The following is a 12,848-nucleotide window of genomic DNA, read 5'->3' on the forward strand; positions in this document are numbered from 1 at the left end:
GAAACTACTTCCTCCAAAAAGAAATCTATAGACTCAGTTGCCAAAGAGGCATCATTTACCTTCGAAGATTCATGTTGTATGTACATATTTATAGGAATAAATGTAAGGTATAAAGATCTGTTCTGAGCACCCAGCAACTAAAAAAATAAAGAATTTRCGCCTGTGAGTATATAAGCTCTGAGAAAAGTATCTTTTCCAGATACAAAGTGCAGAATCTCCTCTTTAAAGACAATTCACATCAATTATTCAGTTAACAGTACCAACGTCAATTTCYTTCACCAATGTGAAAGAATATTTCATCTTGTTATTATAATACTGTTCCAAGACTGACTAATACGACTCTTTAACACTGATAGGACACTACAGCAATMTGAGTAAATATGGTTATTAATTACACAGCTTTCCTAGAAGGATATTGGGTGAGCTTCTTAGCAGCTATCCTTGAAGACAAGGATTTACCAACATCAAATAGGTACTGAGCATCATTTATGAAGACTCTTCCCAAGTCACCCTTTGGACAGGAATAAGGGGGCAGGTGGTGTAAAATGGAACACTTGAAAGCACCAAAATGACATACTTAAAACCCACTTGTACATCACCAATCAAGATCCAAGTAAATTAAAAATACCCTCAATGGTAAGTGAATCACAGACTATGATACTCATGGAAATTAGTGGAAAATGCAGTAAGGAAGCCAGACAACATAATCAATAGACAAAAAGGCTTATTTCTYTACAATCTTGGCTGATCCTMTAATTACAGGTATAGGCTACAATGAAAGTAACCTAAATTTACACAACAGGTATAATTTATCTTTACTTTAAAAGAAAGGAAACTTGATTGAACTAGGTAATTGAGTGCATGTTTCAAATTCCTCATATTTCAATACAAATATAAAAGCACCAACATCTGGTTTAAGGGCACTGGAGACTGGGAAAGGACACACTGGACATASAAGCATGTACTGGAAATAAAAGCTTTGTACTTGCTTCATATATTCATGCATTGTCTTTTACATCCCAAGATTTACTGTTGAGCACAGCAGGAATCCAAGAAAGACTCTCATCTGACATCTTGTCCTACCTCGTATGGCCATTTTTTTTCAAGCCCCACTGATGAATTAACCCAATACTCCTACCCTCATCCTGAAGGCCTCGAGCATTCCTTGGGAGATGTGATCTTCAAGAAATAAAGAAAATCTGAAGCAGCAACTACAAGACCTCAAAAGTCTAAGTATATAAATTTTAACTGCATGCTCTCTAGTACTCAAGGACTTAGCCTGTAAAAAATAAAAGCCTAAGAAACGAGATCATTCACGATTTAATTTTTTGACTGGGGTGATTTTTTGCAACGTGTTTTCCGTTTTTCCCCAATTCAGTTTTGTTCGCACATTTCTAATAAATTACTCGGCATCCTCATTTCCCTAATAGGTAAGAAAACCTAAGGCCTCTGGCAGCTTCTGGCTGACGCCATCGCTAATTCCACACCCCCTTTTTTGACAGGATTGACGGCGGACTGAGCCACCGCTGCCTTCCCCACGAACTTACACAAGGCCARCTGTGTATGACCGGGACCAGCCCGGCCCGCAGCCCCCGGCCCGGGTCACAGCCGCCTCTCGCTGCCGCCGGGCAGCTCCACCGAGCCCCCCTGAGCTCGCTGCCCCTTGCAGCCCGCCCGTCCCCCCCTCCCGCCCCCGCTGCCGCCGCTGCCCCGCCGCTCACCTTTCGGGAACAGCAGCTTCACCTCCCCGTTCTCCTCCCGGCTCAGGGCCCCGCCGCCATCTCCCGCCGCCGCCGCCACCATGGGCAGCGCCCCGTGCTTCCTCCTCTCCTTGTCCCGCTTTTCCTTGGGTCTCTTGGGCTTGGCGCTGCCGCCGCTGCCTCCCGCCTCGGCCGCCAGCGCCAGGCGGTGCCGGTGGTGGCGGTGCTGGTGCTGCGGGTGGGACGAGGAGGGGGAGGCGGACGGCGGCAGCAGCACGGCGGGCGGCAGAAGCTTCCGGGACAGCGGAGAAGGGAACGCGAAGCCCCCCGCGCCCGCCGAGGGGCCCGAGGGCAGCGTGGCGAAGCCCCACGGCGCGGGGCCGCTGTAGCTCGGCACGACCGCGGGCAGCGGCTGCTTGGCGCTCCCGCCACCGCCGCCCCCTTCACCGTTGACGCGCTTAGCGCCCTTCAGGCTCCGCTCCTCGGCTCCCTTCACCTTCTTGGCGGCTGGCTGGGATCCGCGGGAACCTTTCACGTCCGGGGCCGCCCTGGCGCCGAGTGACTCCTGCTCGGGAGGCGCCGCGCCACGACCGGGACTGGGCGGCTCCGCCATCTTGGGCTCCGGCGTCTATTTACTCTCGGCTCGCCCCAACCGACAGCGCCGGGGGCGGGGCAGCGCCCTGGCCTTGCCCAATGGGCAGGGGAGATTCCGGACAGACAGCGAGAGCGACCAATCGCAGGGCGGAGAGGGGGGCGGGCTCTCAGGGGATTGGGGGCGGTGGCTCGGCCGAGTGCGCAGGGCGCGGGGGCGGGGGCGCTGTCGGGGCGGCGCGGGAGCGAGGGACGGGGACGGGAGCGAGGACGGCCTGAGGGGACGTGATGGGAGCGCGGCGGGGACCGGAGCAGGGGAGAGGCGGCGCTCCTGAGAAAGGCATTTGTTTGGGAATAAGGAAGGTTTGGATTAGTGCCCACCCCGGSGGTTTCGTTGATGCCTCAGGTTTTGGGCTTCCCCGCTCTAGGGACCGCTGACGGGATCCCGGCACCTCGCGGGCTGTTCCTGGGAAAGGCGCTTTTCTGGGAATAAGGAGGGACTRGACTTACGCCGCTCCCGGTGGATGTACCCCCGGAGGCGATGCACCGGTCCCTCGGGATGTCCTGGGGCCGGGGGCGTTGTTCCATCGACACCCTCTGTAAAGGGCTCAACCCCAGTTTTCCACGCTCTCCTGCYTCCTCGGGGGGAGTCCGATAAAGCCTGGAGGCTCTGGAGAGCCTGGTAGGAGGAAGGCAGAGGCTGTGCGAGGTGCTGGTGCCGTCCCGCCGGGACAGCCTGTCATAAGCGGAATCACTGACCGCTGTGCCTCGGGAAAGGGATTTGAGCTGTGTCCCAAATAGGAGYCCCCGAGCCGTGCCTTTGGCGTTTAAAGTTGCCACAGCCGCTGTTCAGGAGCAGACTGAAATTCCCCCAAATCCTAGTGTCAGCAGGAAGCGTTGTGGAAGTGAACAGAAGTTTCCTGGAGTGTTGGCACTGCCGGGCTCCTGCTCTGGTCAGTCACACCTGAGGATTTCTGGTAACAGCGGGAAGGACAGAGTCGCTGCCACATTAAACTGAGCCTGGCAGATGGCAACTGGACCAGATTGCTCTGAGAAGTTCTGTATATGATGTATCATTAGGAAAAATAGGTTTTAAGCTTAGATTTTTGCTCTACAAACCATTTTCATTTGAACTGCCACTGATCAGCCTCAGAATAAGCTCCTAGCACTTGAGCTATCTCCTCCTTTGTTTCMTTTTCTTTGGAAATTGTAAACCAGGTTGAATGCAGCTCAATGTTCATCTCAACAGCAGCAAAGAATAAATTTTCTGTATCCAGACAACTCTGCTTTTTCCTCAGATGATTCAAATTCCACTACTGTAAGAGTGTATCCTYAAACTCTGTTTCTGGGCCTGATGGGGAAAATGGCATCTGCATCAAAGGAATAACATTTCACAGCGGGTATTTAAGCAAACTCAACTCACATCCAATCCAGATTGAAATACAGGTACAAATCTATCCATACATACATAGGCTGGTAAACTAGAGTAGGCCTGTGAGTATGAAGGTCACCTTCAGTTCCCTCAGAAATGCTTTATTTGTATCAGTGGTGAGAAAAACCTGTGCCTTTTAATAGACATGTCTCCCTTCCAGGTTAAGTACAGGTGACCCATCTACCTTAGTCAAAATCAGTTATTTTTTCTCACCAATGTTACAGATGCCACAAAATGCTCAGAAGGCCATTGGTATCTCTATATACCAGTCCCTAATAGAAACTGGATTGTGGTGACTCTAGAGTGAGAATTTGAGGCACCTCATGGGACTGTCTCAGCTTCACAGGCTTTACAACCGAGTTCATGCTGGTATGGATCCCAAATCAACAGTATATTRAGTTCACTTAAACTTCAGATAAGTCACAACAATATTTTTTCCTCYTGCTTCTGGGATCTTTGAGAAACAGAAGAACAACCTTTCTATGTTCTTTAACTAGATTAAATCCTAGGACTTGGTTTTGGTTCAAGGAATTTGACAATAACCTCTGTGAAATGCCAAATTCACCTAGGAGTACATCACTTTTCTCCATGCAGCAGGCTCAGCAAGACTTATTAGGCTAATGAGGCTGGATACCTGTATAAATAGCTGAATATCTTGATATGTGCATTTACATATCAATGTTAATAATTAAGACAATGCATATTTCTGRACGTCATAATGGACATGCTTGGATGTCTAAAAAAATACATTGAATTATAATGCAAGCCAGCAATATGAAAATAGATAGAGATAAAATTGGTGAAAGAACTCATAGCCCAACACTAGGTTTAAAAACTGACAAACTTATAAATGTGGTTCAAACTTTAACAGCTGACAATATGCTACTAAACTCAGACTGAGGTGAAGTTGTTTCCCGTGCTTTCTGAAGTAGTGTATTGTGCTTGTAAGCATAAGCCAAGTTTTTATTAGTGAATTCTTTGTAAAATTCCGCTGGAGCAAGATGACAGAGTACCTATTACATGTAATTGTTGCTTGTTGGAAAGCAGTATGACTAATGTTTGGAGGTTTGCTGCTGCTATCTCATACCCATTTGTCAGCAGAGGAAATTGCAGGGTGCTGGAAATTCAGAAGCCAGCTCTGTTTCAGCTCCCACAGTCGTCGTGCTGCTGTAGGGGATTAGAGGGAGGGGTGTTGTCCCTGTCACTTGTTTTGTCACCAGTCACACAGATATGTTAAAGTGTTCCACCATAGCWATGGTGAGCGTGCATTCCAGAGTATTAAAACTAAATTGCAGAGTGTCTTGCGTACTACCTGGTTTTACTGTAATTACCTCTGGCTGCTGACACACACCCCCCAGGCAGACACTCCTGACTGAGAGACAAGATGAGAAACACCAAAACTGCTTCAGAATAAAGAGTGTCTTTGACAAAAATGGGGTAAATGCAAGCAGTATGCCTTGTGTAAAATACAAGGTTAGAATCAGAAATTTGTTCTGATGTTAATTGAAAAGAGTGCAATATATATGCTTATAATGAARTGATAGAATCCCAAAAAGCACTGTCAAAACACTACCCCCAGAGAAATACAGCATCTCATGTCACATCTCCAGTCCCCTGCAGTGACTSCACAGAGCTGTATGAACTGGGAGAGCCTTTGTGGGGATCAGTCCTTGGAGGGTGTTAGCAGCACCCCACACACAGAGACCAGAGAGCTCATCTTTCTAAACAGAAGCTTTTAAACTGATTTTGGAAATTATTTCAATGGGCTTTCGGCTATAATTTTACATTGGKAAATCTATGAATACTTTCTGGAAACCAAAATGAGGCAAAATTATAAAATKCCAGTAAAAATGCCAGGCACAAAGCAGTCCAGTATCCAACATGCCTTAAGAACAAGCTTCCCATGTTATTAGCATGCTTATTGCAAATGCAATGCCATTTTAATTAGGATAATTATGAAATCGTTATTAATCAAAACATTTATTTAAACAAGTTCGTATATATGCTCACCTAGACTTAGAATAATTTSAGACATCCCCTATGAAATAAAAAGCTGAATGTAAATTCTCTACAACAGGTTAAGCAACAGTGTTCTGGTGTTTTGGCTTTATCCTCTTAGCTGCCTACCAAAGTGATGCTCTGTAGCCTTACTCAGGCCTCCAAATAGAAAAACAGCTTTCAGAAAAGTTACTTAATYTCTTTATAATTCCAACAGTTTGCTTTCCATGTGCTTACTTCCTTGGTTTGGCATCTCTCAGTTCTTAAGCATAGAAATAATTGTGCCAAGTGTAAATTGAAAACATTTGATAACACTTAGACATCTTTCTGTTGGTTTTTGTCYGCAAAATTAGCTAACTGTAATTTTTAATCTTTCTCATTTTTTCTTCAAACTCATTGAAAGTCAGTTAATTCATCTTTGGAAATGGATGTGAAACCTTATATACACAGAAATGTACAGACAAAGGTGGTCTCATGTAAAAGTGTGATTTATTTTAGAATAGCCTCAGTTTCCATAGTCAGTGTTTTCAGAACAACCAGTGACATATCCAAATACTTCTGCAATTACCACCCAAACAATTGAACTAAATGAGACAYTGGGGACTGACTTGGCTCATAACTGGGAGCTGCTGACAGCGTGACAAGCCTTGCTGCAGGCTAATAAGAGCTGCCCCCTCCTGCCGTTGTCCTTTGCAAGGGACAGWGTCCCCACGCCTGAGCAATGGGAATGTGCAGCCCAGCGTCTTTGATCAAACCCATGACCAAGGCAGAAGTTGTTCTAAAAAGCCTTTTTTTCCCCCTCAGAAGCAGTGGATGTCTCTTTGCTGACTGCTCAGGGGTGATGGGTTAGACATTTGGCAGAGCGACAGAGCAGACAACTGGAGATACTCACGGTTTTTATTACACTGTTCATCTGCCAACACTTTATAGAATCCATAAAAACCACAAAAAGGAGTTTACACTTCAAGGAYAACCTATAGTACTTGTTTCTTGCTTAATGTTTTTTCAAAAAGCTACACTTTACAGCTGTAACAGCTCTTTAGTCTTTACAACTGGTTTTCTCACTTGTGTTTAACATGTGAAACACCCCAGCTCAAGTATTTCTTTTTTTGAAGTGTAGTAACAATCACGACAATGGAGCAAACTTGGAAAGTCTTGATATACACAATTTCAAATTGTATCTGCTTGCAATTGAAAAGGTAATTTGTTTAGCTGTTGTCTTCATAACATACAAAAATTTTGACTATTTAAAAGATCTCTAGAACTTTTCAATACAAAAGGCACATAATGASTAAAATCAATATGAGAGCAAGAGGATGCAAGCCAAGCAAAACTGAATTTCCTTACATATGGAGGGGAGGAGATGGATGAAAGCTTTTCCATTTTCTTATTTCAGTAACAAGATATTAATTTTCTTCAAATGAGGCTGCTGGTTTGCAGCTCTGGATTTTTTACAGATTAACAACCTCCTCACTGCAGTTTGAGATACCTGAATTTCCCGCTGCTGTACACAGATTTATACAGATACTTAAACAAGTAGTAATTTTTTTTTATTTCCCTTATAATTCACTACCATTAGGTCCACCTTCACTTAAATTCCTCCAGAGTCTGTTCACTCACATTAGTTTACTGTATCCTGGCTGTATTTTAAAAAATACAATATAAACTAAACTTTATATGCCAGCCCATCTGCCATAGCTGCTAGAGCAAGGTTGTGGCTGGTCCTGTCCGTGGGCAGAAGGAGACCATAGGACTGTGGCCTGTGCCTGGAAATCACCATGTTTTCTGCTTGTGGATGCTCCAGCGGAAGGCCACTCCAAACCTCATGGAGGGAAGGACCTGCRAGTTTTTGCTTCAGAGGCACAGGAACCAATATCTATTTGCCAAGGACTTAAAGCAGCTACACTTCCAGTTGAGCTGTGCCTGTCTGTGCTGTAAATACCCCATTTCCCCTTCCTTTCTTCRTATATCAGCTTGGAAATTTTATGGAAGTCATTCAACAGGAGATTGCAAGGGCTTTCGCAGGTGATTGTGGAACTCATTTGGTTTGGACTAAGGGCTTTTTGGTATAAGTTTCGACATAGTCTCTGTTATATGTCTTTAAGGTCCCTTCCCATCCAAACATTCCATGATCCTTTGAAAGAAAAGGCATAGATTCTCCCAAACAAAACTTTAAAATAATACTTATTCCTTAACAAGCAATTCTATGAGGTATGCATACGTCTTATTGTTACCAAAGAGTTCAAGTCAATGAACTGAAATCCATATGGATTTCCTGATGGCTTTTTTTCCCTATCCCCAAAGGCTTATAGAATGATAAACAGATCAAAGAATGGTCATAGAATAGTTGGGTTGGRAAGGACCTTGATCATCTCATTCCAACTCCTCTGCCATGGGCAGGGAMACTTTTCACTAGACCAGGTTGCCMGGAGYGCCATCCCACCTGGCCTTGATTTGGAGTACATTTAGTTCTAGGAAATTTGGGTCTTGTGTCTTAGGTACAGGCACTTATTTGCAGAGTAGCAATTTATATTTGTAAGTGTACATATAAAAAGAAAATAAACAGCTGSTTATTTGCAGCAGCTAATCTTTCACTGCTCACCTCAGCTTCTAGATCACATAAACAACATCATCATGGAAAAATCCACAATAAAGAGCTTTCTGTCCACAATTTTTATTCCACAGTAGGGCAGCAGCTCTTCAGATCAGTGGCCACAGTGATTCTGGAAAAGTTAGTTTAAGATAAACTGTTATAAGTAAAAATGCATTTGCCATAATGTCCTCAGATTTTCTCTGATGTACCAATGTAACTGGAAGATAATTGCACCTGAAATTTCTAATCCATGGCATTAGGAAAGCATCTCACAGTATAAAGTCACCCAAAAATGTTTAACTGAATAGCAGTTAGGGGCTTGGGATTCACTCAGGATGGARGGAATAACTTCAGTGTAAATCTAACACATCACTATCAGCCTTAGATTACAGTCTTGAAATGGCAGATATCCAGGCTCCTCCCAGCCTGTTCATGTGAAATCACAACTGTACCTTGTTACTTGTACAGTCTTGCCCTGGCTTAGAGGCAGGAATGCTGAGCCTCCATGAAGGATAGCCCCACTTCCAGCAAATGTGCAGGACAGATTTGTCATCTCACCAGACTCTGGCCCAGAGGCTGCTCCAAGTGAGCTCCCTCGTGCTGGTTGCTTCTGATGCTCAGAGTTCATTGGGAGGGAGAGGAAGAAGCAGATGGAAAAATTATTCACACATTCTTAATCACTGAAAGAAGAGACACTGAAAAGTGCTTGCTTGATATATCTACATAACATCATTAAGATAAAAATTCTAATAAAAGCTCCAGCGAGCCTTCTGAGTTGTGTAACTGAACTGCGCAATGAATTTACAAGCACTGACATATCCCAGTTCCCTCAATCTGGAYCTTACTGTTACACATATTTTGGTTTCTAGAAAAGTGAGGATTTGTCCTATGGTTTCAAATACAAATTAGATAGGCACATGCTGTGGTCTGTAAGGGAACTTAGACATTTTATTAGTTAGGGGAAGTCCCTAGAGCACATCATATATCCCAGAAGTGGTGAGGAGAGGTGCCCTGAACAACTGAAACACAAAGCATTTAGTTTAGTGACAATTGCTGCTCCCTCCCAGAATACCTCCCTGTGATCTGGGGCCTGTGGACAGGCCCAAGGGCAGAGCTGCCTCTCCTGGAGCCAAACCCCTCTTTGGGGCAGGATTGAGCTCAGTCTTGTGGACTAACATGGAAGATCCTTAAGAGAGATCTTTTGGCTCACATAGGCATTCCAACTTAGCACCCTGAGGAGGCTGGCAGGTGTCTGAGGTCCAAAAGAGGCCTGATGATTTTCATTTTTTTTAATTATAAGACTAGATACCCCTTTTCTATTAATCAGGAAGTCTGAGACCATCCTCCCTGTTGTAGGAGTAGCTGCTCAAATGAGAATTCAGATTTTCTAAACAGAACATGTAGAAGTGACAGAGAAGTAAATTCAGTAAATTTGACCACCACCCAGCATCCAAACTGTAAAGAACTAATTTATCTGTAGAAATACTTTTGTAGAGTCTGAAAACTTATTTCCAAAAGTGGTGGATTTAGGGAAAAAATACTCCTGAGTGTTCTTTCCAGCATTAATGAACTTGTATCAATTTGCTGTCTGATGACAAAGATGGGGAAAGAGCTGCTTCACAGCAACAGCTTTTCAGAGCTGTTGGGCGTCTCACTAGTCTTAATGTATAATAAGGTTTGATTTACATTATAAAAAGAATTACTTGCATTGCTTCCTTCTTATCAGTGATTTACGTGTCAGCAGGCAGACAAAGATGTATTCATTCATGGCAATGGTATCATAAAGTGCTCTTGTTCACTTTGAGGTCTCAAAATCTATCCCTGACAAGAGACTGCTTTCTGAACCTAACATTCTTCACTTTTCCACCTCTCCCACCCACTCCAGGATGTTTCAAGGGTCAGTTTATCCTYATTAGGTTATTATCCTTATTTTTCTCCCACCTTGGGGAGTAATCTTTGGGCCTGATCAAGCAAAACCCAAGAGGCYGATACTCAATTGCAGATTTGAGTAGGAACTCAAACCCAACCATTTATTTAAAGAAGCGTCTTCCTTGTGCTGCATTCCTGCTACCCAACCACACCCCTCTGCCCATCTAAGGAGCTGAAAAAACTAGGAACCTGCTTAACAAGTTCTCTTCAGCCTTTTATTACCCACAGGCAAAGACAATTTCCCCCTTGTACTTGCTACAGTTCAGCTCTTGCCCCTTCTCTCCTCTAGTATTATGTGTGTGCTCTTTGTTCTTCCTAGTCCTGCCACTCACTTTTTACCACACACCAAGCAGAGACCATTCTTTGGATCACTTTCTCTATCCAGGCAACTTGCTTCACTTCTGAAGTGTTCACAAATCAATCCCCACAGAACTCATGATCTCAGTTAAGAATATTTTTTTTATTTAACTTTGGTTTTTATAAAAGTACAAGTGCTTTTTCAGAAAAGCCGGATGATATGGGAAAAATAACACTWGATTGCCTACTGGAGTTCACAGGAATGGCTATTTCAGCTTTCAATGGTCTCTAATGAAACAGATCAGAAGCTACCTGACTATTTTTTAATAAAACTGCCAGCCTGTCACTGGTGGGTTCAGTTGTGTCCAGATACYAGTGTAACATTTGGAATTAGGTTATACCAGGCACAACCTTCCTTCACTTACAGCAAAATAGTGTTCAGTGCAACCAACACTGAAACCCTAACATGAGAAGTGTACTGGGCAGGTCTGGTGAAATGTTTAAGTGGTATTACAAAGTTAAATATTCACCATAAAGCATATTCATTTTGGAAATGCAGCAAATAAATGAACAGTTACAGCCAATGGACACCAGAAAGMTGGTGCATTTCCTCACAAGGTTTGTGTCTTCTTCCTGCCAGCTTCTCCAGGCTCACTTCAACAATGAATAAACTATTTAAGGTGAAAACAGCAAGAAAGCAAATAAAAATTTGAACAAATGTAGCAAAAGAYTTGAAAACACTCAGATTATGAACCTGATGTGGGTTTTTTGGTACTTTTCACATAAGATGTAGCAGGTAGAATATGCACTGGGATGGAACCACACACCAGGTGTTTTCTGGTGAAGAGTGAAGTAAGGAGAAAAGCTCAGCAGTCTTTGATACTCCATGTTTGAATAATGGGATCATCTTTGATCCAAGTCCAGCTCTTCATTTGACTTGACAGTCAAACTCTCCACAAGACTGTGGCACTCCCTACCCAAAAGATCAATTTTTTTTACCTGCCTGTGATCTTTTGTACTAAGGACTGTAACACTGTGGATCAAAGTAGGAATTGTAGATGTGAAGGACAACTTCCACCTCACTAGCTGAACTCCACGGAGCACAGTCACAGTGCCTGAGACAGAGCTAACCACTGTCCTTAYGAGTGCCCCAGAACTGCAGACCCTGACACACAACACTCAGCCCCGTGGATGAATACCTGCACTGAGCTCACCATGGCTGTTTACGTGCACAGGGTACGGAACTTCACAGGATTTAAGCCAAAATGCAAAACTGATTTCTTACCTTGGCTTCACCACAGTAAGTTCTTCATGCAGACGCAATATATTTTCAGAGGCAAGAGTCAAGTTGTTAATCAACTGTTACAGCAATGATAACTGAATAGATCAAAATAGCAAACAACATTTTACGTGCTCAGTGTTTTGAAACTGCAAATACCAAGTTTTTGTCAAGTAGTCTTAGAAATGATGAAGTGAAGCATTTGGTACAGATCTTGAGGATACCMCAGCATTGCAGCCAAGAACACTGTYATTTTCTTGTTTTGCTTGACCCAACACTTGACAAACCAGTGTTTTGATTAAGTACATGCATTGAAATGSWWAGAAAAATTCACATCAGAGTCTGGCTATTACTGGATGTTACTAAAGCTGTTAGCAACCACTTCACAGACTTGCTGTCTAAATATTCATTGTTTAGACACATGGAGGGCTCCAGGAGAGCAGTCAGTGCATTGTGCTGGCTGGCCCCAGCTATGCTGTGTCCTACGTTCATGTGCTCTATGCATTTAGCCCTGKTTTTTAGCCCACACAGGAGAACTTCCCTTAGAAGCTGTTTGAACTTCTCAAGAGCTGAAGAGCATTTTTAGATTGTGAGAAAGGTCCTGCTTTGGCAATAGGCTGCAGGAACTGCAATTTGTTTGTTTATACTGCAACAAGAGAYGTTACTCCTCCCTAAACCCTTGAGAAAATTCTCAGCCTTAGCTGTGTGCAATTGTATCTGGTTGCTCAGTTCCGTTGTCCTAAGTCCTTAACTCCTTGTTCCTCCTCAAAATCCCCTTTCAAGGCAAYATTCATTGCTAGTCTTTCCCTAGTCCAACCCTCTCGTGCTGGGTTCCCTCTCTCTGTCTGCAGTGTGCCAGGGTTATGCTGCAGGCAAGAGCTTTGTACTTGGGTGCTTCCCAACAGCCTGACCTGTAGCTAAAAGCAACTGCTGCACCAGCACGGGGTTATCATGCTGCCCAGTCACTGTGTTGCACTTGATCTCATTCATTCTTTTAGAGATTTATCTCCAGAGAAACCCAATCCAAGA

The 12,848-nt window shown here is 43.9% G+C and overlaps 1 protein-coding gene across 2 annotated transcripts in view; it reads right to left on the bottom strand.

Annotated features, from left to right (window-relative positions):
- Window positions 1-2,351, bottom strand: part of RSBN1L (round spermatid basic protein 1 like) — a 49,143-nt gene extending 46,792 nt beyond the window's left edge. For both annotated transcript variants that reach the window (XM_057364472.1, XM_057364471.1), the window contains exon 1: window positions 1,722-2,351. In XM_057364472.1, coding sequence (XP_057220455.1) covers window positions 1,722-2,313 — 592 coding nt within the window. In that variant the 5' untranslated portion in view covers window positions 2,314-2,351. The remainder of the gene's footprint in view (window positions 1-1,721) is intronic.
- Between the last annotated feature and the right edge of the window lie 10,497 nt (window positions 2,352-12,848).

Source organism: Malurus melanocephalus, unplaced genomic scaffold (genome assembly GCF_030028575.1).
Source record: "Malurus melanocephalus ecotype Western Australia unplaced genomic scaffold, MMel_1.1 scaffold_39, whole genome shotgun sequence".
NCBI classification, from domain to species: domain Eukaryota; kingdom Metazoa; phylum Chordata; class Aves; order Passeriformes; family Maluridae; genus Malurus; species Malurus melanocephalus.